General features: G+C 40.0%; 1 protein-coding gene across 2 annotated transcripts in view; it reads right to left on the bottom strand.

Moving 5' to 3' along the window:
• The window catches only part of LOC129855630 (myosin-binding protein C, fast-type-like), a 51,482-nt gene that overhangs the window by 9,181 nt on the left and 18,078 nt on the right, over positions 1-24,223 (bottom strand). Inside the window, exons 2-17 of one of the 2 annotated variants that reach the window (XM_055923501.1) lie at positions 19,981-19,998; positions 19,557-19,574; positions 18,795-18,818; positions 16,435-16,461; positions 6,981-7,049; positions 6,539-6,687; positions 5,994-6,111; positions 5,111-5,159; positions 4,778-4,837; positions 4,145-4,314; positions 3,895-4,027; positions 2,026-2,150; positions 1,240-1,345; positions 840-1,003; positions 414-579; positions 54-160 (exon numbers count right to left, since the gene is read on the bottom strand). In XM_055923501.1, coding sequence (XP_055779476.1) covers positions 54-160; positions 414-579; positions 840-1,003; positions 1,240-1,345; positions 2,026-2,150; positions 3,895-4,027; positions 4,145-4,314; positions 4,778-4,837; positions 5,111-5,159; positions 5,994-6,111; positions 6,539-6,687; positions 6,981-7,049; positions 16,435-16,461; positions 18,795-18,818; positions 19,557-19,574; positions 19,981-19,998 — 1,503 coding nt within the window. The remainder of the gene's footprint in view (positions 1-53; positions 161-413; positions 580-839; positions 1,004-1,239; positions 1,346-2,025; positions 2,151-3,894; positions 4,028-4,144; positions 4,315-4,777; positions 4,838-5,110; positions 5,160-5,993; positions 6,112-6,538; positions 6,688-6,980; positions 7,050-16,434; positions 16,462-18,794; positions 18,819-19,556; positions 19,575-19,980; positions 19,999-24,223) is intronic. The other variant, XM_055923509.1, reaches the window with a different exon arrangement.

The following is a 24,223-nucleotide window of genomic DNA, read 5'->3' as shown; positions in this document are numbered from 1 at the left end:
TAATTTAAAAAAATCGAGATATTTTTCTCATCTTTTCTCTCTCTTTCTCTCACCCAGGAAGTTGAGTTTTGCGGACAGTGAGAGGGCATATCCATCTGGGATAAACGTATAGTCTCCAGCATCGTCGGGCTTGACGTCGTCTATGGTAAGCCGATGGATTCTAAAACACATTACGGATGAGGAAGTTGAGATAATTGCCACATTCTAGTTCAATAGCGAATTACACAGTCACAGCTCCTCGTCATTCTAGAATACAATACATACTGAAAATAAAAGACAGACAGTCCATGTGGTTACATATGACCATAACACATTCTGTAGGTAAAACATCATCAGAAGTTGATACAAAAACATTATTACAATCTAAAGTCACTTGACACGTAACCTGTCCCCACGTCTCTCCCGTCCCGTACCTTCCGATGTGGGTCAGCTTGATGCGACTGCTGGGCAGCACCTCCACGCCATCTTTGAGCCATTTCCCTGTCACCTTCTCATCAGACACCTCACACTTGAACATGGCCTGGTCCTCGGCCTTCACCGTCAGGTCAGCGATGTTCTGCAACACCTCCAGTTCTTTCTCTGAGGGGGGGGGGGGGCAATAGGGTGAGGGCAGAGTGAGAGAGACAGGGATAGAGAGGAAAGCGAGAGGAATGCGGAGAGAGAGAGAGAGACAGGGAGAGAGGGAGAGGGAAAAGTGAGAGGATACCCAAACTAGCATACCGACAAGTGTTTGTCCACGACATTACAACAAAAATCCACCGCAGATATAGAACCGAATTTGAATCAACATGAAGACCGAAAAATATGTCTCATCTTTTCCCGAGAACAAAGAATGGTACCTTCAACTTCCAGCTCTCCTTTGGTTCGCCCGCCGTTGGTGAAGCACCAGTACATTCCAATGTCATCCAGCGTAGCCTCTTGGATGATGAGCATGTGTTTCAACCCGTCCTTCTTAAAGCGGTACTTATGGCAGTCCCTGGAGAGTTCTTGGTCCTCAAACATCCTGAGGAGTGAGAGTAGGTGATAGAAACACCTGAGTGAATTGTGAAGACACTAGGAACATAAAATGGTTCAGGCCTTCCAAGCTGAACTTACTTTACTTTTTATTTAACTTTGAGGTCAGTAGTATAAAGTATACATTTTTACTACACCGTTTCTTAGTTAACACCATGTAAATAGAATAAAGATACCAAATTAAAGGGGACTGTAAAATAAAGCATTACTGAAAGGTTTACTGACCAGTTAACGTGTGCTCCCTCCACAGACACCTCCACCTCAAACTCCACTCTCTCTCCCACCACCACGTGGTAATCATCCAGCAGCTTGGTGATGGTGACCGGGGGCTCTGGAGAGGACAACAGCAAGAAGACACCATTTTCATGTTCCTTAACACTGGGACAGTATCGTAAGTGCAGTGTAAAAAGCATTGTGTTTATTTCTTGGTACATTGGCTACACGGTGGCCCTCAGGGGAAAAGTCGTTTTGAAAAATGTGTGACAGTGAGCGTACACAACTGCAAATATTTTTGTAATATATATATTTTTTTACATTATTCAAAATCTTTTTGTTTTATGATTATTGTCGTTATATGGATACTGGATGATTCTCATGGTCAAAGTTGAATTGCAAAAAAAGATGACTATGTAAATGGGAGTCATCTCGTTAAATAAAGGATACATGGGTAACACTTTACAATAAAGGTACACTTTATGATACATGGCATCAACAAATCACAACTCCACACTCTTAGAAAAAAGGGGTTCCAAAAGGGTTCTTCGGCGGTCCCCATAAGAGAACCCTTTGAAGAACCCTTTTTGGTTCCAGGTAGAACCATTTTGGGTTCCATGTTGAACCTCTGTGGGAAAGTTTTACCTGGAACCCAAAAGGGTTCTACCTTGAACCAAAATGATTCAACCTGGAACCAAAAAGTATTCTTCAAAGGGTTCTCCTACGGGGACAGTCGAAGAACCCTTTTAGGTTCTAAATAGTAACTTTTGAGTGTAGACGAGTGAGAACAAGGCGTACCTTTGACAAACACCTCTGTGAAGGACTTCTCGTCCCCAATCACACACTCGTACGCAGCGTCGTCAGCCAGGCTACACTTGTTGATGGTGAGCGTCCTGATGTTGCCAACTGATTCTACGATGTACCTGGTGCACAGATAGACAAACGGACAAACGGACGAACGGACGGACAGAGACACCATTGTAAATGAATGTCGTTTCACATTCTCCGAAAGACAGTTTATAAGACATGTATGAGCAGCATGTCAACTTGAATAAAATGGCAATCTACAGTTTTAGGAAAGTGATTGACCTATCGTTTGTTTAGAAGAACTAACGCATGGGTAATTTTAGTCTTCTAAAGTTGTTGCCCATTTTTCTTGTACCGCAATAAATCTCATAGTTCACACTAGGGATAGACAAAAAAGAAAAACGTAAAAAAGAAAGAATAGAAGAGTATTAAGTTAAGAGTTAGCGAAGAGTACTAGGTAGTCAGAGGTGACGTACAGTAAAGGTTACCAAACTGTCACGAGGCCACAAGTAAACAACTATGACCATTAAATTGAGCCATGTCCATGATAATGATTCAGACCTGACTTTGTACATGAGCAAGGATTTTTCTGAATAGAAGACACTTTGGCGGGCAGCCCAAGTGTTTTTTCGGGCTGCTTAAGTCCAAACAGTTTTTAGTGTAAACATAAACAACTAATCAGATACAAAGTATGTAGAAGAGATAATGGACCAATCCATTTTCTTTATAATATAATCTTTCAGAACTAACAATCACCAAAATAAAAATGAAAAACTAGGAATTCAGCACTATTGATTTTGTTATGTTTGAGCAAAAGAACACAGCATTAGCCATGGCAAAATGCATAGAATTTCAGGAAATTCACTTTAAAACTGCAGCATTTTCTCTCGGCTCCATGGAGAAATGTGTAGAATTGCAGGAAATTGGCTTAAAAATGCCAAAAATGTCTCTACACTGCCAAGATTGAGGCTTAAAAAATGGTGGCAAAAATATTCAGATTTTTAAAAAAAAAACATGAGGCGTTTGTGCGCAGGGAATAATATGACTTGTCAACATGATTTGTTGGCCACTGAGAAGCTGATTATGGCTTCCTATAAATAAAATGTGTTGATGGCAGCGCAATTTAGAATGATGGAGTTGTGGAGAGATAATTTTAGAGAGCTATTTTCCAGCACTGCCGGTCAAGTCCAGGAGACGCGGAGAACACCATCTTAGCTTGCGGTAAATCAGATAGGGCCGACTGTGCAATTAATCACATATCTGGCATTGCTACAGAGAGAGAGGACTCTGCTCTACCAATGCATTCCAGAGAGAAGACAAAAATAGATAGGCCTACATTGCCTTTTGACGGGGATTGTTCAATGGAAGGCTTACATGATACAAAACGTCTCATCAAAAAATATATATTGTTGACTGAATATGCCAAGATGAACGTAAACAAACAACCTGGTGAGTTTGCTTTTGGTGTTTTGGGTTAAGTCACGTTAACTCATTACTAGGAAACAGTCACATAGCCTATAGCTTCCTCACGTAAATGGACTGTTTTGAATCTATTTTGTAAATCTCGATTAGTGGCCATCTCCATGAATAGCCATTGCACTTCTTTCGCGTCCCCTTGCTAGTATTACGTCAGTAAGTTATGGCCACATCCTAACAGGAGATGAACGTGATTCGATTATTGACATCTGCAAAGGTTCCAGCAACGCCGTCATTTCTCAAGTTGGGGTTCGGCCCTCAGTCATGATATGTTCTAACCATAATGACCCTCACCGAGCCTCAGCCTCCCAGTAACCTCTTCTAGGATGTGTGTGTGTTTGATGGTGTGTGTATCTGTATTTGTGTGTTTATTTGTGTGCGTACTTGGCTGATGATTTTATCTCCTGACCGTTCTTCAACCATTTGACCTGGGCATTTGGGTCAACCACTTCCACCTGCAGTACGATTTTCTTGCCCTTATCCACAGAGTAGGCAGACTCCATTCTCGTTAGGAAAGCTGCATGGGAAACAGAGAGCATGACACTGGGTGCAATTGTTGTAAGATTGGCAAGATACTACCGTTTGTTTAACTTTGAGAATCTTTTTTTTTTTGTATTTCCCCTCTCCATCTTACCGTCGCTGTGCTTGGGCTCAACAGTCTTCATCTTCTTCAGTCGCTTGAGCAGACCCCTCAGGTCTGTAATGCCGTACTCAAAAGCAATCTTCTCATACTCGCTGGGTTGAGCGTTCTTCAGGATTTCCCACACGTCGGCCTTCTCCTCATCTACGACTGGCTTCTTCTTCCTGTGGGTGAAAGACGGAAGGATGAGGCAGGGAAGGAAGCGAGAGGGCCCGAGATGAAGAGAGAGGACAAAGGGAGAGGCTACCTCGTCAAACAATGCAAAAATCTATCAAGTCAATGGTCATTCCACTCTCAGTTTTCCATTTAATATGACCGTTACAAATGAATGACTCGTTCCAGCACGTTCTATCATACTATCCAATCAACTTTGTACGCGTAATCTAAAGGATAGGCTGTATGAAGGAATGTACTGTATACTGCAAATGGATGTAGCATTAAAAACAATTATACAGCCTAAAAACAATAATAATGTAATCATATATGCATTTTTGATCCCTGGAATGTGGTCGGTGATCCCTGATCCCTGGAATGTGGTCGGTGATCCCTGGAATGTGGTCGGTGATCCCTGATCCCTGGTACTTTATGTGATCCCTACATATGGCACACAATGTTAACAGTGCTCACTTCTTGGTAGCTTTCAGCAAAGCACTGAAATCCAAACTGCCTTCATCCTCTCCAGCATCCCTAATTAGAGAAAGACAGGACACAAAATACACTGTCATTCTAGATTAAGCGATGGACATTATATTTTTGCTGAAATGCAGTCGAACACGTTACGGATAGCACTCAATCATACACGTACACAGGTGTGCACGCACACACGCACACACACACACACACACACACACACACACACACACACACACACACACACACACACACACACACACACACACACACACACACACACACACAAAGAAATACTAATAAGCTCAAAACATGAATAGAAATGCTTACGTTCTTTTGAATGCGGACATAATATCGTGTTCCTCCTCAATATGCACAGCTGGAATAAGAGGGATTGCATAAAGAACACATATGGGATACAGTAGCGTGCACCTAGACGCTAAACTGATTACACGTTTACATTTGAGCCATTTACCAGACGCTCTTATTCAGAGCGACTTACACGAGCAATTAGGGTTAAATGCCGTGCTCAACGACAGATCTTTCACCTATTCGGTTTTGGGGTTTCAAATCAGCAACCTTTCGGTTACTGGCCCAACGCTATTAACGGCAAGGCTACCTGCCACACTTGTAATACCCCCTATCTTATGTTAAGAACCTTTGATTGTGCACTCATTGGAGTTGAACACATTTTTCGATACATCAGATAATGATAGGCTCACTGTCTAGTCATTTTAACTAACATTTAATCCAATAGCAAAAATACATTATAGAATCTTCTGTTCTTTTGGGAATGCTGAATAGAAGAAATAATAGATGGTAAACAACATTTTCCATTCAGTATTTAGGTATAACTTGACATGAATCATTTTTTAAGTGTATGGGTGATACATCATCACTTCCTGACAAAGGCAATGATGCCTTCTGCTCTACAGAACATACCAAAACAATAAGCCTTTAACTTCAAGAGTGCCTTGGGTCCCTTGAGGCAGTGGTTCTCAAACGTCTTCTCGAAAACCCCCAGTCGTTCCATGTATTTCATCCATTTCAAAGGTAGCACACTGAATGACTCAACTCATCATCAAGCCTTATAGATGAATCCGATGTGATGGTAGTTCGGGGCTACAAAGTGTATTGGGGGTCCCTGAGGAGAGGTTTGAGAACCCCTGCCTTAAGGGGACAGTGGTCAGTGTTCCTAAAATGTCCCACTCACCCTCCACAGAGATGTCAAAAGCGCTGCTGTCGCACTTGTCTTTGGAGGTGACCTCACACCTGTAGGCCCCAGCGTCACCAGGGACCACCTTGATTATCTTCATGTCCCAGGTGTAGATCTAAGTGGAGTAGAACATTTAAGGGTGCGTGTGTGTGTGTGTGTGTGTGTGTGTGTGTGTGTGTGTGTGTGTGTGTGTGTGTGTGTGTGTGTGTGTGTGTGTGTGTGTGTGTGTGTGTGTGTGTGAGAGAGAGAGAGAGAGTTAGCGAGTGAGTGAGTGTACGTGCGAGAGAGAGAGAGAGAGAGAGAGAGAGAGAGAGAGAGAGAGAGAGAGAGAGAGAGAGAGAGAGAGAGAGAGAGAGAGAGAGAGAGAGAGAGAGAGAGAGAGAGAGAGAGAGAGAGAGAGAGAGAGAGAGAGAAAGAAAGAATTAAGCAATGGGCAGAGAGAGAGAGAGAGAGAGTGGGGGGGGGGGTGGTGATGCATAGAACATTCACTCACTTTTGTCCTCCACTCATCCAGCCAAACCCACCCACTTGCACAGACCTACCTTTGTGGCTCTGTCAAAAGTCTCTTTGAACTGCATGTGTTTTCCTGCTTTGCTGCCCAGGTCCAGCCACTTCCCCTTCAGCCATTTAATGGTGGGTTTCCTTGTTAGTGTAGTAGAGTCCACTTTGGCAGTAAACACAATGTCCGTACCTGCCATTCACAATCAACACTCAGAAAGCCAGTAAAGGAATAGAATTTGGCAATTTTCTATTTGTATGTGTTCCTATACCAAAGTTCCTACAGTACAGCTGAATTATGTAAACTTCAGGTCAACAGGTTGGTAAAAGTACATGACAGAATTAGGCCTACTGTAGTATTTATTTACAGCAAATAACTATTCAGTTTAACAAAACCCTACGTGAATACAAAGTAGTAAGACACATTGGTATTTGCATGCTAGGATGTAGCTAGTATTAGTCAACTGCCAGTGTTGTTTGTATAACCTGTTATGGCAACCGTAGTCTCGGGGTGCTGAACAAACAGTCCTGTAATCTCCTGTGACTGATGGGCCCCTGATGGGTGTGAGGGTAGAGATGAGAACACACTTCCAAACACACACACACATACACATTAACGCACACACACATTAACACACACAAACACACACACATACACATTAACGCACACACATACACATTAACGCACACAAACACACACGCACTCACAGATGTAGGATCTTAATTTGATCACTCTTTTGTTTGCTGAGAATTGTCCTGCTCCTGCACAGCAGGAAATGCATACTTGTATGTGCATTTGAGTTTTTAAAAAGGCTTCCGTAGTTTGCAATTTCCACTGAAATATCAGAATTGATTTGCCGTAACGAAAACTGTATCAACCCCTGTACAAATGTCAATTTAGTATAATCCACATAATAATTCAAGTTTCCTGTTGCTACAGGATTATCTTCCTGCTGTAGCAAACGCATTAAGATCCTACATCTGGACATACAAGGAAGCAAGCAAAAGGAAGGAACCTGGTCTCACACCTTTTTCTTTTTACATACACTATCGGTCAAAAAGTTTTAGAACACCTACCCATTCAAGGGTTTTTCTTTATTTTTACTATTTTCTACATTGTAGAATAATAGTGAAGACATCAAAACTATGAAATAACACATATGGAATCATGTAGTAACCAAAAAAGCGTTAAACAAATCAAAATATATTTTATATTTAAGATTCTTCAAAGGAGCCGTTTGGATACCTCTTGAAACACAAACACACACACATGTACATAGACATACTAGGAAGCAACCTGGTCTCACACCTTTTTTCGTAACATATGCATGTTTTGAACAATCATAACACACATTTTTGGATGAGCACTAATCCATTGTTTGGATATATCTTGTAACACACACACATTCAAATACATACACACATCCAGCAAGATCATAATACTGTAAACCCATATTAACTGTGCAGGAATGTTACCAGAATAATCAATAGCACTGAAACAATTGTGAAAATCGAGTCCTAAAATCAAGATACTGGACTGGACCACAGTCTTTCGACCGGACCGGAGGAAACGTTTCTTGTACCGTTTTACTTCTTATCTTGCTGGTTCTGCCTGGGTCTCTAAATAAAGTGAACCAGTTGATGTATTATTATTAAGAGATTCACAACTTCCAGAATTAGAATGCTATTCGCTGAAGTAATCAAGATGTTTGTCGTCAAGATCTATGATTTTTTCCCCCCACAACTATGTGTTTGAGCAATCGAATGTGCAGGTAGGCTACTTTACTACAATATCATAAAAAGTTGGTAACACTTTATAGTATGATATCGATATCATTGGATATCGATACGAGCAAGGCATATCGTGATATTCGTTTATCCTTGAGCAATAAGGTCCAAAGGATGTGGTGTATGGCCAATATACAGTACCACTGCTAAGGATTGTTCTTAGGCACAGTACAAAGTGGAATGCCTGGACACAACCCTTAGCCATGGTATATTGGCCATATTGCACAAAACCCAGAGGTGCCTTATTGCTATTAAAACAATAACTAACATATGTTCATTAAAAACTTGATTTTGTAAGGTAAATTCCTTCTATTTCATCCTTCCACCAGAGGACATAGTATGGACGTAAATCTGGTTGCAATCAAATATGTTTTGCTATGCATGCAGGCTAGCCTTTCATCTGTGGGCTAACGTTCTCGTCACTTGCTAGCTAGTCACCCACTTGCTAGTTAGCATCTACAGCTGAAATGACAGCAAAGCAGCTTCATGTTTGCCCATTATAGTGATGCTGATGCATTATTTCGCCTGGGTCTGGTCGGAAAAGTTGCTGTTTCGTCAGGACATCACTCTCTATGGTAGTCTACAGGGGAGATCGCATTTCTACATTGCATTGCTGAGTTCGGTGAGACAGACAGCAAGGTTTATACAAGCCCCCGTTATTGTAAACCAACTGCTAGGCTAGAAGCAAGGGGAAATGTGTTAATACAAGCCTTATTTATTTTCTTATATCATTTGCAGTGGTATGCATAGTGAAACTTCATTAAAGCAGTATTCAAATATTTTGTGTCATACCCCGTGGTATATAGTCCGTTTTAGCCAATCAGCATCCATGATTCAAACACGGTTTACATTTAAGCAATGAGGCCGAGGGGGGTGTGGTAGATGGGCAAAATGTCACGGCTAAGAGCTGTTCTTATGCACGACAAAACACGGAGTGCCTGGATACAGCCCTTAGCTGTGGTATATTGCCTGGATACAGCCCATAGCTGTGGTATATTGGCTATATACCACAAACCCCTGAGGTGCCTTATTGCTATTATAAACTGGTTACTCGTGTAATTAGAGCAGTAAAAATATGTTTTGTCATTCCCATGGTACATGGTCTGATATACCACAGCTTTTAACCAATCAGCATTCAGGGCTCGAACCACCCAGTTTATAATATCACACTGTTGAACTATACCATTATGTCAAAAAAACATACATGCACAAAACCCTCTCACAGACCCCAAACAGGTCTAGAAATACAAAATGTGTTACAACTTCCCTCGTGTCCCCTTGGGAGCTGTTAATAATGATAAATAGGAGCTGTTAACAATGATCTGTTTAATTTGCTGGTCTCGGCTGTTCTAGGGAAGAAATGAAGAGTCCTTATTGTCAGAGTCAAAGCCGAGTAAAAATACAATCAATATGCAGTCGCGGGTAAGCTACTACAACACCGATTCATTGTAAACATGTATAAGCATTTATATGAATTATAACTCATAAGCATTTATAACATTTAGTGTTCATTTGTAAAGCATAAGAATGAATAAATGCTTGAAAAGTATTACCAGATAACCCCTTAAAAGGTAGTGTTGAAAAACACATTTTTGACTACAATGGCTATTCCATTTGTACAGCCTTGTATCCGGTTTTCATTAAAGCCATTGGTAAGTAGGCCAAATAGACAGGATGCAACTTGATACTCATTGCCATAGCTTTACATTACATTGAGGCTTTAGACATTTATGAATCAATACAGTTTTGGTATCAGAATATTACAAACACTTTTCCGGTGCCCGCTTGAATGATAGGGTAAAATGTAGATTTACGCCTAAAAAAGACATATCCAAATATAATTATTTTTCATGAGATGGCCACAAACAAGAACTGTTAATGTTGCATAGTTTTAGATTTAAATCGTTGTAAGTTGCTGAGGTGTACTCACAATTGAGGACACAAGCTCAAGTACATACTGTAGTTAAATATTATGAAAATAATATATTGTTTATTCTATTCAACAAAAGTGAGGCAATATTGCTTGAAACGACTGAAATGCTTTCTAAATATAGTAACAATCAAATTATAGACGACTTAGTATAATATTTTGCGTGTATTATAACTGTAAAATAAATATGATCATTAGTTACGGTACAACATTGACACAATTTCGTAGACTGACGACAGATACGTTTCCGCGGAAACGTCCATTGAGCGGCGCAGAGACGCCGCTACAACTTCAGCTTCAAGCAGAAGTGAATTAATCTGTCTGTGACCAAGAGTATGTGGTCTTGTTCTATGATTCTATGAAATTATTTAGTATTGTTCATGTTGAGAGCTCTAAATCCGTCTGGGAATACCACAGTGAGATGAAACCACAATTTGGATTCGCTTGACTGTCCCCTTTCATTATACCGTCTCCCAGGCTGGGCTCTGTTGCTCAGAAGGAGAGCAAATCGATTATTTGTCTGGGTAGGCCAGAAAATGTGACATGTCACTCCCTATACAAATGTGGGGTCTGGAACCTGACATTTTAATTCAGCTCTGCTGAGAGAATGATAGTGGAGAGAAGACAAATTGGATTTTCTGGCACAATAAGGCACGGGACAGTACGATGTTGACGCAACGCTTTGTACACCAAAATGTCAGTCGGAACTGGTTCAGGACCTCTCAAAGTCCCCTAAATAGGTGACTTAACATCAAAGAATATACAGAGGAGGCAGATAATGTAAACAACATTCCACATTTACATTCTCACTTGGGGCTGGAGCTGCCTCAGCAGGTGCCTCTAAAAATAATAAGCACATAATAAATGATGAATAAATATCTGTTTCCAATCCCAAAAACTTTTAGAATTCTAATAACGACCATTATATTTCCTTGGGAAAGAGAGAAAAAAGTATGGCACGTTAATTCTTCCTTTCTCCCCAAATATAATTAGCCTCACCAGTGGCTGCAGGTGCCTCTGCAGGTGCCTCTGATAATTACACATTGTAATGATTAAATCATCAATATGTCTTTCCAAATATATATTTAGGGGTTCACAGCGAAGCTGGATTACATTTTTTTTCCTTGACATGGTCAAATAACTCAAGCATAGACGGGGAACTTGTTTTCTCTTTTGTAACACAGGAACTATAGGCAATGAGTAACTTGGTAAAATATAATGTCACTGATTGGCCAATAGGGGCGCTGTTGTAAGCAGTCTCACTTAAATCCTCAAATACGTCACCCTGTTTGACCTAGAAACCAGAAACTTTGTATGTATGCGTCTTTCCTCATGCTAAACAAATTTGGCTCAAGGACCCATAAGATCCGTCAGGACAGATTTTCCTCCATCTTGAAAACGTTTGAAAAGCTATAAAAAACGAACATCTAACACCGAATTCTGTATGTAGGCCCATGGTACATATCTTAATTTAGTTTGAGAAAAGCTAAGGGATTGGTGTCCATTTAAATTCTTTGTAAATCCACTGCACAATGGCCTATCTACTTGAAACTTTTAGGGTCCTCAAATACATTATTATGATGAAACATGTTAAGTTTGGCATTAATATCTTTAAAAAATAAGGAAACTATTAACAATTCACTTTTTGGACTATGCAACACTAATGTTTAAAACAATCCCCCCCCAAAATCTTCATGGACTAAGTGAGATTCACTCGAAATGTGGTCTTTGGACTCCAAAGAGTCCCTAAAGAGTTTGAGAAAATAACGCTGATGCATTCATTCAAAGATGGCCACACTTTACCAGTAGATGCATATTAGCCAATATAAAAATATGCTACCAAATACTTCAAAAATCTTCTTCTCATGAACCAGGACCAAATCGCAGCAAATGTGGAATGTAGGGACATAGTACATGTCTAAACTTACGTTTGATCAAAAGATGGCTAAGTTATTGACACATTTTTTTTAAATAACTGATTTTACAGTTTAAATACCCTCCACATTCTGTAAATACACTCCACATTATGTGGTCAGAACATAGTGAAAAGTGGATATTTTATTAGGGAAAACTTTAAACAGGAAGTCCTGACTTGCAGTCTGCGTATTACAGCTGTGAGAGTGTATTGAAGTATTTTGGAATGTTAATGTGGAGAGTACCGACTGAGATTTAAACAATTTACACAAACAGATTGGCAAAATAAAGTCCCAGAATTCAAAGATGACTGCAATATACCAATACGCTAACAATATTTAACAAATCTTAACATAAACCAATTGACCCCAGAATTGGTACATAAACTCAACACATTAAGTAATTATTTGAATAATTCCTTGTGGTATTGAGAGATAAACATGGCAATGCTTTCACTGACTACACCTAAAAGAATATACAGTAGCTCCTACACGATAATGCTTGCTTTGTTATCGAAACTGATTTTGTGTCCTTTCTTTCATCCTGTGAACACTGTTCATTGCTGCTCGCAGCTATATTCCAAATATATACAGTATCAGTCAAAAGTTTGGACACATCTACTCATTGCCATGGTTTTTCTTTATTTCGACAATTTTTTTACGATGTAGAATAATAGTGAAGACATCAAATCTATGAAATAACACATATGGAATCATTTAGTAACCAAAAAAGTGTTAAAATAAATCAAATTATATTTTATATTTGAGATTCTTCAAAGTAGCCACCATTTGCCTTGATGACAGCTTTGCACACTATTGGCATTCTCTCAACCAGCTTCATGAGGTAGTCAATCTGGAAAGCATTTCAAGTAACAGGTGTGCCTTGATAAAAGTTAATTTGTGGAATTTCTTTTCTTCTTAATGCGTTTGAGCCAAGCAGTTGTGTTGTGACAAGGTAGGGGTGGTATACAGACGATAGCCCTATTTGGTAAAAGACCTAGTCCATATTATGGCAAGAGCTGCTCAAATAAGACAAGAGAAACGACAGTCCATAATTACTTTAAGACATGAAGGTCAGTTTTCAAGTACAGTCGCAAAAACCATCACGCGCTATGATGAAACTGGCTCTCATGAGGACCACCACAGGAAAGGAAGACCCAGAGTTACCTCTGCTGCAGAGGATAAGTTCATTAGAGTTACCAGCCTCAGAAATTGCAGCCCAAGTAAATGCTTCACAGAGTTCAAGTAACAGACACATTTAGAATTCAAGGCACACTTAACCAGCATGGCTACCACAGCATTCTGCAACGATACGCCATCCCGTCTGGTTTGGGCTTAGTGGGACTATCATTTGTTTTTCAACAGGACAATGGCCCAACACACCTCCAGGCTGTGTAAGGGCTACTTGACCAAAGAGGAGAGTGATGGAGTGCTGCATCAGATGACCTGGCCTCCACAATCACCCGACCTCAACCCAATTGAGATGGTTTGGGATGAGTTGGAGCGCAGAGTGAAGGAAAAGCAGCCAACAAGTGCTCAGCATATGTGGGAACTTCATTCCCGGAAAAGCATTTCCGGTGAAGCTGGTTGAGAGAATGCCAAGAGTGTGCATAGCTATCATCAGGGCAAAGGGTGGCTACTTTGAAGAATCAAAAATATAACATATATTTAGATTTTTTTAAACACTTTTTTGGTTGCTACATGATTCCATATGTGTTATTTAGTTTTGAGGTCTTCACGATTATTCTACAATGTAGAAAAAATAAAAAAATAAACTTGAATGAGTACATGTAGGTGTGTCCAAACTTTTGTCTGATACTGTATTTCCAAATAAATATTTCCAATAAATAAACTGTATGAAGTAAGTATTTCCAAAAATCGAATTATACAATATTAAAAAAGCTTTTGCCTCTTATAATGAACATTGGTCATAGTTCCTTGGGAAAGAGAAGAAAATGATGCCATTTTCATTCTCCCTTTCCTGGAAATACAAAGTACTGTGTTTACTTTTCACTTTCAACTACAGTAATCAGACAATGTCATTATAAACAATAATTGTGCTGCAATCATGCACCACCAAAGACAATAATATGGTGTCACCATGTCCGAGACCAAACAAAACCATTATAGAATATATTAAAATAACGCCAATTTACTCCACATACATACACACTTACATTGTATGGCATTACTCAGGTAATCAACACGTACAGGCCCATACATGTTGTGCATGGTACAAAATGTCACATACTGTTCATCCAAACATTCATATATTACACAAAATATACAAGTACATCATTGTTTCTTCTGCTATCCCCATTAAAGGAATGTACTTTATATATTTACATATACATATATTTATTTCCTTATTTGCAGTCTCTCCTTGTCCATAGACTGCTTTTAAAGTAAGGAAACAAATATATAAACATGTAATTTTGAAGCGATAGTTCAGCAAAATTACATATTTGTCACTTTTGTGCCTAAGTACAACTCTAAGCCGTGGTATATTCACAATGTACCACACCCCCTCGGGCCTTGCTTAAATAGACGAGACTAGGGTCAAATACATGAGTCAAATACATAGGTCAAATACTTGACAGCTTTTGAGGTGGGCTATTATAGTTAGCAGTTGTGCAGCTTTTTCATTAGTTCAATTGTACTGGGCAAGCTAAATCAAGCGCAGAACAGTGTTTGACCGACAGTTGAAGTCGGAAGTTTACATACACTTAGGTTGGAGTCATTAAAACTTGTTTTTCAACCACTCTACAAATGTATTGTTAACAAACTATAGTTTTGGCAAGTTGGTTAGGACATCTAATTTATGCATGACACAAGTAATTCTTCCAATAATTGTTTACAGACAGATTATTTAACTTATAATTCACTGTATCACAATTCCAGTGGGTCGGAAGTTTACATATGCTAAGTTGACTGTGCCTTTAAACAGCTTGGAAAATTCCAGAAAATGATGTCATGGCTTTAGAATCTTCTGATAGGCTAATTGACATAATTTGAGTCAATTGGAGGTTTCCTAACACCTGAAGGTCCCCTTTCATCTGTACAAACAATAGAACGCAAGTTTAAACACCATGGGACCACGCAGCCGTCATACCGCTCAGGAAGGAGACGTGTTCTGTCTCCTAGAGATGAACGTACTTTGGTGCAAAAAGTGCAAATCAATCCCAGAACAAAGGCAAAGGACCCTGTGAAGATGCTGGAGGAAACAGGTACAAAAGTATCTATATCCACAGTAAAACGAGTCCTATATCGACATAACCTGAAAGGCCGCTCAGCAAGGAAGAAGCCACTACTCCAAAACCATCATAAAAAAAGCCAGACTACAGTTTGCAACTGCACATGGGGACAAAGATCATACTTTTTGGAGAAATATCCTCTGGTCTGATGAATCAAAAGTAGAACTGTTTGGCCATAATGACCATCGTTATGTTTGGAGGAAAAATGGGGAGGCTTGCAAGCCGAAGAACTCATCCCAACAATGAAGCATGGGGGTGGCAGCATCATGTTGTGAGGGTGCTTTGCTGCAGGAGGGACTGGTGTACTTCACAAAATAGATGGCATTATGAGGAAGTAATATTATGTGGATATATTAAAGCAACATCTCAAGACATCAGTCAGGAAGTTAAAGCTTGGTCGCAAATGGAACTTCCAAATGGACAATGACCCCAAGCATACTTCCAAAGTTGTGGCAAAACGGCTTAAGGACTACGAAGTCAAGGTGTTGGAGTGGCCATCACAAAGCCCTGACCTCAATTCTATAGAAATTTTGTGGGCAGAACTGAAAAAGCATGTGCGAGCAAGGAGGCCTACAAACCTGACTCAGTTACACCAGCTCTGTCAGGAGGAATGGGCCAAAATCACCCAACTTGTTGTGGGAAGCTTGTGGAAGGCTACCCGAAACGTTTGACCCAAGTTAAACAATTTAAAGCCAATGCTGTCAAATACTAATTGAGTGTTTGTAAACTTCTGACCCACTGGGAATGTGATGAAAGAAATAAAAGCTGAAACAAATCATTCTCTCAACTATTATTCTGACATTTCACATTCTTAAAATAAAGTGGTGATCCTAACTGACCTAAAACAGGGAATTTTTACTAGGATTAAATGTCAGGAGTTGTGAAAAACTGAGTTTAAATGTATTTGGCTAAGGTGTTTGTAAACTTCTGTCTTCAACTGTGTATGTATTTGACCCAGGTCTGCTGTTGACAGTTGACACATAGGTTGTGTTCTCAGTCATACAGTACAAAGGCATCCTCTGATAGTTTATACGGTCCGACGAAACTTATCTTACCCTCCTCTCCTTCAGGCAGTGCCTCATCTGAGAAAAAGGAAGCATTTTAACTGGAAAACTATAAAATAGACACATTCCTGTGAATTGGACATATGATTCTGATGCACGCAGTACCAACTCAACTGCAAACACTGGACGTCCTTGAGGAACTGAAACAGGGTTATCGCACCACCAAAATTAGAGAATGACGTAGTTCCACACATGCCAGAGTCTGAGGAATTATTAAAAAAATACAGATATTTAATCTAATAATTTTAAATATCAAATGTTAACACACTGAGGAACATGTATACTGCACAGTGCAGTACATGAATACAAACACATACAGTATATTGTGTCCATAACATACACATACCGCATACTTACACATATAGTTCTCTTACTCCCGTCTGCTGGTTTTGCATCAGCTAAAATAGTAGTTTTTTTTACTTTGCAAGATATCATATTATGAGTATTATATGTTTACCATGACCTGAACATAGCCTGTATGCAGGCACATACGTAAGCACCTACATACATACATACATACATATCTTGTACAGTATACTAATACAAGTGCCCCCAAGACATGCTAATATCTCACCACTACCAATAACAGGCGAGGTTAGCATGCCTTGGGGGTAGGATATTTGACCCTCTGTAAACTTTCTCACTCATCATTATTCATGATTGATTCAGGATTATCCATAATCATGGTGGCATCCACATGAATGTAAAAGTGTTTAGAACACAGGAGGCTGGTGGCACCTTAATTGGGGAGAACAGGCTCGTGGTAATGGCTGGAGCGGAATAAGTGGAATGGTATCAAATACATCAAACACATGATTTCCATGATTTCCATGTGTTTGATGCCATTATTATGAGCCGTACTCCCCTCAGCAGCCTCCTGTGGTTTAGAAGCATAATCTATTCTTATTTACAGTAGAAATGACTTCAAAATGACACAATACATTATTTACTATTAATTTCTACTGGGCACAAATTAATCTGAGACACAAACAAAAATAAATGTAAACACATCCAACAACTTTGTAGAGTCATACAGTAGGAATATGGGACCAAATACTAAACGTTTGACTACTTTTTTTATAAGAATCTTTAGGGGTGTCAATCATTTTGATCCCTACCTATTTGAGAAAAAAATATTACTTGTTTAACAAAATATCTTTCTTTGAGAAATTGTATCAAATATTATTTCCCCATTTGTTTGAGCATACAATATAGCTCAGTATTTAAATTATTTATTTTATACAGTTGCTCATCTTTATCAGAGTCAATTTCAGACCAGACTGTACATACATACATACAGACATGCATGCATATGTACAGGTAACTGCTAAAATAAAGGAAACACCAACACAAATTATCTTAATAGGGCGTTGGGCCACCACGAGATGCCAGAACAGCTTCAATTGAAATGCGCCTTGGCGCCTTGGCATTCTACAAGTGTCTCTATTGGAGGGATGCGACACCATTCGATAAATTCCATCCATTGGTGTTTTGTTGATGATGGTGGAAAACGCTCTCAGACGCAGCTACAGAATCTCCCAGACGTGTTCAATTGGGCTGAGATCTGGTGTTTGACTTAATTAACTCAGGATCAACTCCTGTGTGGAAGCACCTGCTTTCAATATACTTTGTATACCTAAAAAATTACAGCAGTCAAACCAACCTAGCACACATGCCACTCACGGATAGTATGTGCAAACCCACACACATCAAACATGTGTATACATAGACACAGATATCAAATCAGATTGTAATGCAACATAAACAAACCAACACACAGCTGACGGAGTGCATGCATTTCCACATCTTCTTTACGAAGCAAATAAATGTATGTACTTTAGACACCATGCCTACTTTTGTACAGGTTAGTTAAATCAAAATGCATTAAGATCAAATAAGTAGAAAATTTCAAAAACAAGACGAATAAGACAAATCACATAATGATACAGATACAAAAATAATAATAAACTAAACAAAGGAAGACAGCAAGAGTGCAGATGATACATAATCAAACGCGACTACATCAGACATCAAAGTGCATATGATAGCATATTTTACAGTACAGTACAGTACACTGCATCAAGTACACTGCAGTACAGTAAGTATTTTATAATCATTGAGCCAAATTCTGTTAATGTCTGATGTGTTTTAGCAGGTAATAACAACATTTATGTTTGTCCGTACAGTAGCCCACAGTAATTCTATTTTATGCGGTAAAAATCTTTGATTTTGCTCATTCAGTTGACCGTTTCACTCTGTATCTGAAGTTTGTTTCTTTGAGGTTATACTGCACGTACAACCAAACCTATCAACACTGAACACTCAACACAATAAAACATAGTGTCCCTTACCATCTTCTGCTGTTTTTTCTTCGGCTGAGGAAAAAACTATCATTATTTACAGAGGGACTACAGCATGGATATTAGACGTGTTACACAGACTAACAACTGAACTGGGAAGTGTATAGCTTTTCGTGTTTCCTTAATACATTTATTGCGCCTGGATTATTTCGATTTGAGCCACTTTTTTTTTTAAATGCATCGCTGGATTCTGGGACTGAACTGAATTGAATATTCACTTTATTTGGAGGACAAAGACATTTAGCCGGGTGGAACCAGCCTGATCAGCATTCTTTTTCACTGCACGTATCAGTCTGGCATTCCTCCATTTTGAAACTGTTTGAGCTTATGTCTAATAATGGGAATTATTCAAAAGTGATTTATCAGCGATTGGATCACCTTCAACTAATCAGAGGAATGTAGCGATCTGGTTGGTTCCACCAGGCTAAAATACATTTTTTTGCTAGACTAAAACAGAGCAGTCATTTTTAACACTTTCATTTGTGATTCAAAGACTGAGTCTATATATTCAAGTTGATTTTGGGGGATATTTTGGTTTGATTATGTATGCCAGCTGATTTAATTGTGACTACATATTGATTCGTGTTCTATTCGCGGCATTGGGATTAGTGACAAGCGGTCGTTTTAGAATCACGTTTTCAGTGTTACACTAAGTGTTAAAAAGTGTTGCATTCTAAACAATTGTATGAAGACCATAGAAAGGTGGTTTTATTGACACTGAACTGGGGTCTATACTAGAAATCATCACCGTACCTTCTGCTGGTGCTTCTCCTGAGAAGACAAACAAAAAAAATGGTTAGATAAGAAGAAGTGGACAGTATATAACCAGTCATCAGTACTGGTCAAAACCATGACAATATGCTCATATCTTTATATGGGTGTTGCAATTACATGAAAGTAAGACAATGGGTCAAATTATACTACATTATCATGGTAAAGATGTTTAAGTTACATGTTTTAGTTACATCAGTCCACTCTGCCATTCAGCCACTTCATATGCACAATAATAGCAGATGGAGACATGGCTTTGTTTTACAGTAGTTCCTGTAACCTACCCTCCTGTAGCTTACCCTCTGACATGACCAGTTGACAAGAAGACATGGAAAAATGTGAGTCATTATCATGTCTAACTATGCCACTGTAATGCACTCAAAGGTCGCCACCATAGGTTACTCACCCTCGCCCTCCGGCTTCACTAAAAGAGAACAGAAACACACAGTACAACACATCAGAAGAGTTGATAAGACTGTAGGGAAAACATTGTTGATCCTCAGTTGATTCCTAAATAAGTATTCGCATGACCTGATCTGAAATGGAAAACATAAATTGGCAGTGTTACAATGACGTATGCGCGACTGCAATCATGAAACCATTACAATTAAAAAAAATGCTTACCACTTAAATTGAGAAAAATGGCATTTCAATAAAAAAAGCTTTGTTTCTATGCTCAAAGGTACACAACATTTTCTGACAATGCTTAAGTATTTTGAGGTGTCTAATTTAGGGACTTAAGGTGATAAGACTAAGCTTTATTTAATATTTGCCTTCCCCTCACAGCTTTTGCTGCATGTTTGCAACAGACGGTCCATGCAATGACGTTAGAGCAGCTATGTTAAATGTAGTGTTTCATTTTACTGTGTGGCTCACTTCTTTGGAGTGTAACTCTAGAGTGGAAGACACCAGACTTTTAATATCCACTTTAAAATCGTCACCAGTAGAATTTGTAGGAGACTGTGAAACACGGCCTGCATTACCCTTAAATTTGATACCTGACCCCAAATTTCACTGTGACCTCAGGGTCATTGGATCACCCACAGTAGATATTTCTGGAACGGGACATTGCTATCTGGCCTGCCGGTATGACTCCTCTTTCTGGTCCGTCCGGGTTTTTGTCCAGCCAGCCTTTTGCCTATCAGGGGTATTGGACAGGGGACCGACTTTGGATTGGCTAAGGCAGAAAGCTGGTAAAAGAACCCTCTCTAATCTGAAATAGACGCATCAGGCATATCATATAGCTGGCTCCCAACGATTTCTCAGGCCTGACTACATTACCGCGGCGGCTGGAAAAGGGGCGGTGTATTATGTCCTTGCTGAAGTCATGTCAGTTCTCCCTGAGTTGCCCATCATTGTCTTAAATAGTCAGAGCTGACCTCTGCTGCAGTCCTCAGCCAGGCTGTCTCTTTCTACCCTAAAAGCTCCTGCTAAAGTACATTTTTCAAAGACATTTTCGGATTCAATCCAGGAAGACCTTTGATCGATCTGAAACAGATACGTTGACCATCCTTATGTTCTTCTTCTCAGCAATGTAGATTACACTTTGTTTCACTGTCTGCTTTTTTTGCCTGGTGTCTTTGTCTAATAATTACATTTGACATGAATTACAACTTTTGTTACCAACTTCTGTTTCTTTCGGTTTCATAATGCACTGTTTGATACCAGGTATTGTGTTGACTTCCGTGTGTTTAGGTAAGTATCAGACAGAAGTAATGGTTATCACATAACACCTTTTAGTGCATTGCTCACATTTTTGTTTGTTTACATCTGCTTCAAAAATCGAGGTAAAAATACATCTTGCAATACGAAGTAATTGGATAATACAGACAGCAGGGTATTATCTGGCTACCATCGTGGTGTGAATGCCCCTGATACCCTGTTAGAGGAGTAGGTGTAAATCTGTAAAACACTCTTCAGTATGCCGGGAAGAGTCCAGTGCATTAGGGAAATGGAGGCTCCTCCAGTCCTAGTGCCATGGCACAGCTGGGGCACTAACACCAACTCACATTGTATCCATACTTGAGATTATGATTTAGTATGTGGTATTCCTGATGTAAAAGAGATACTGAGACTTCATAACACCTACTTTTCCCAATGAAGAAAAACTAAACTAAACTCGTCTGATAGGTTGGAGTTACTGAGGGCATGACTTGGTTCAACATATGACGGCCTCTGCTGATCCCTGGGTTACGGGTGTAGGGCTATCGTGATGACCGTATTACTGCCACACCAGCAGTCAGGAGTCATGACCGCAGTCAAATTTCATGTGATCGTTGGTCACGGTAATCCCATCCAAAGCTGCGCAAATGAATGCCATTGATTGGTAGCCTACCTAACTTGATAACGGCCCTCGCTAATGACCCGGTACTCAGTGCTTTATGTCCCTCTAATCACTCCCTAAACACTATGAGTTTGAATAATCTGAATGATGAGGAGTTAATGGTGATGGGAGTTAGAGGTCCCGTTACAAAATGGACACGGGAAAGCTCTGGACCTAATATGCATAAATACATTTGGTTCGATTTGCTTGAGGGAAGCAGCAGAAAAGCGAATAGTTTTGCTGCTTTATTAACCAGAGCTATAGAGAAAGGGAGAGAGAGGAGGGGCCGTGTGGTGTGTTTGAATGAGTGAGTAAAGCTTACTAAAAACTCTATGCAGACGTAAGATTCGGAGTGTTGGAATGTTGTTTTATGTCACAAAAGGGGTAGCTCCTTGTAATAAACTCTGGCATTCAACGTGCGTTTTTACTTCTGAAAATTGAGACGGTCGTGGGAGCAGTGTTGTCGCTTGGTTCCTATAGGATTTCTAGGCTATTCATCAAAGTAGACTATTTTGCATTGATTACCAAATATAATCTCAACGACAATTTAAACAGTAAACCACACAACAAGATTCGACGCCAAAATGTATTTTACTTAGAAGTAATAACTAGTGATTACAGGCTATCAAAAATGGTAGAACCTGCTGTACCCAACTAGCTAGCCATGTGCGTTTTCTGCGTGACCAAAACAGGATGACGTTGTAGCTGATATGGGAATGAATACACAAGCAGCATATCAAACTGGCATAATGTTTTTTACACTCAATATTTGCAGGGCATATTTTCTTCATTATCAATCTAATTATTTCACATGGTGATTACTTAAACTTAAAAGGCTAGCTAGCTTGCTATGTTTTTATCCAGGCTAAAGCAAGCTAGCCAGGCTGCCAACTGACGTTAGCTACTACTAACAAGGGAAGGCAAAATGAACAGACCAAAAAAATTACTTTGCTATTTTCCCCTTGTGAATGGGAGTGGGACCGGTGAGGATATCATGTTACCAAAATGTGTGCAGACGTGGTTTTGTCGTCCTCTCGTGTCCTTTTTGTATTTTTCGTCTTTTATTGTATATATTTCAATTTATTTTCAATCTCTTTTCCATTTTTAAATGAAATATACCTTCCGGTAACCCGCCTTCACCCAATGTGATACGGATCCGCTTTTTTTTATACCTTATAGCCAGAACCTCCATCAGAAGCTAGCCATCAGAAGCTAACCAGCTGATTAGCTACTAGCTATTTAGTCATTGTCAGCCACTGCTAGCGGCCTTTACCCTTTGCACAGACACCAGCCGTTTTTTTTAGCCTGGATAATACTTCCCAGCCTGCCAGCATCGGACTGTTTTCTCCACTACAACGCCGGATTCCTGCCAAAAGCCCTGGACCATTACTCCTGATCATCACAGCTAGCTAGCTGCCACCGAGTGACCGAAGCTAGCCCTGAGCCAGGCCCACCTCCCGGCCTACTCAGTGATCACCTCCTGGACCCTACCCCAACACAGATTGAATCCTCTACTCCACCGGATCCTTGCCGTAAACTCCGGTCCTTTACATCGGATCATCGCTGCTACCGAGTGGCTATAGTGGCTCACGCCCCTGCCCCGAAGCTAGCATCAGTTAGCCGTGAGCCAGGCACATCTCCCGGCTAGAAAACGAAATTACTACAACTACAACACCTCTTTCGCTATCTGGCCCGGACCCTTTGTCGACACGGCTCTCCGCCATACCACCGTGACTGGTCAGCTATCCGCTGTGCCCTCAACCGGCCTTTGCCAGATGTCGGAGCATAAGCTACTACTAACCCCGGCCTGCTAACTTTAATCGCTGTGTCTCCCAAGTGCTAGCGCAACTACCCCGCGGCTTCCCTGCTCCATCTAGTGCTGTTCACTGGACCCTATGATCACTTGGCTACATAGATGATGCATGCTGGACTGTTCATTAATCACGGTACTCCATTTTGTTTATTTTTGTTTATCGAACTCAGGCCCTGTGTGTAGCTAACCGACCCTCTCTGCCCATTCATCGCCATTTTACATTTTGTTGTTGTCTTAGCTGATTAGCTGTTGTTGTCTTAGCTAGCTCTTCCAATCAACACCTGTGATTGCTTTATGCCTCGCTTTATGTCTCTCTCAAATGTCAATATGCCTTGTATACTGTTGTTTAGGATAGTTATCATTGTTTTAGTTTACTGTGGAGCCCCTAGTCCCACTCAAAATTGCCTCAGACACCTCCCTTGTCCCACCTCCCACACATGCGGTGACTTCACCCAGCATAACTATTGCGTCCGGAGATGGAACCTCTCTTATCATCACTCAGTGCCTGGGCTT

This window comes from Salvelinus fontinalis, chromosome 1 (assembly GCF_029448725.1).
Source record: "Salvelinus fontinalis isolate EN_2023a chromosome 1, ASM2944872v1, whole genome shotgun sequence".
Taxonomy (NCBI): Eukaryota; Metazoa; Chordata; class Actinopteri; order Salmoniformes; family Salmonidae; genus Salvelinus; species Salvelinus fontinalis.
Note: the sequence above shows the minus strand (reverse complement) of the source record. Positions and strands in the feature narration are given on the sequence as shown.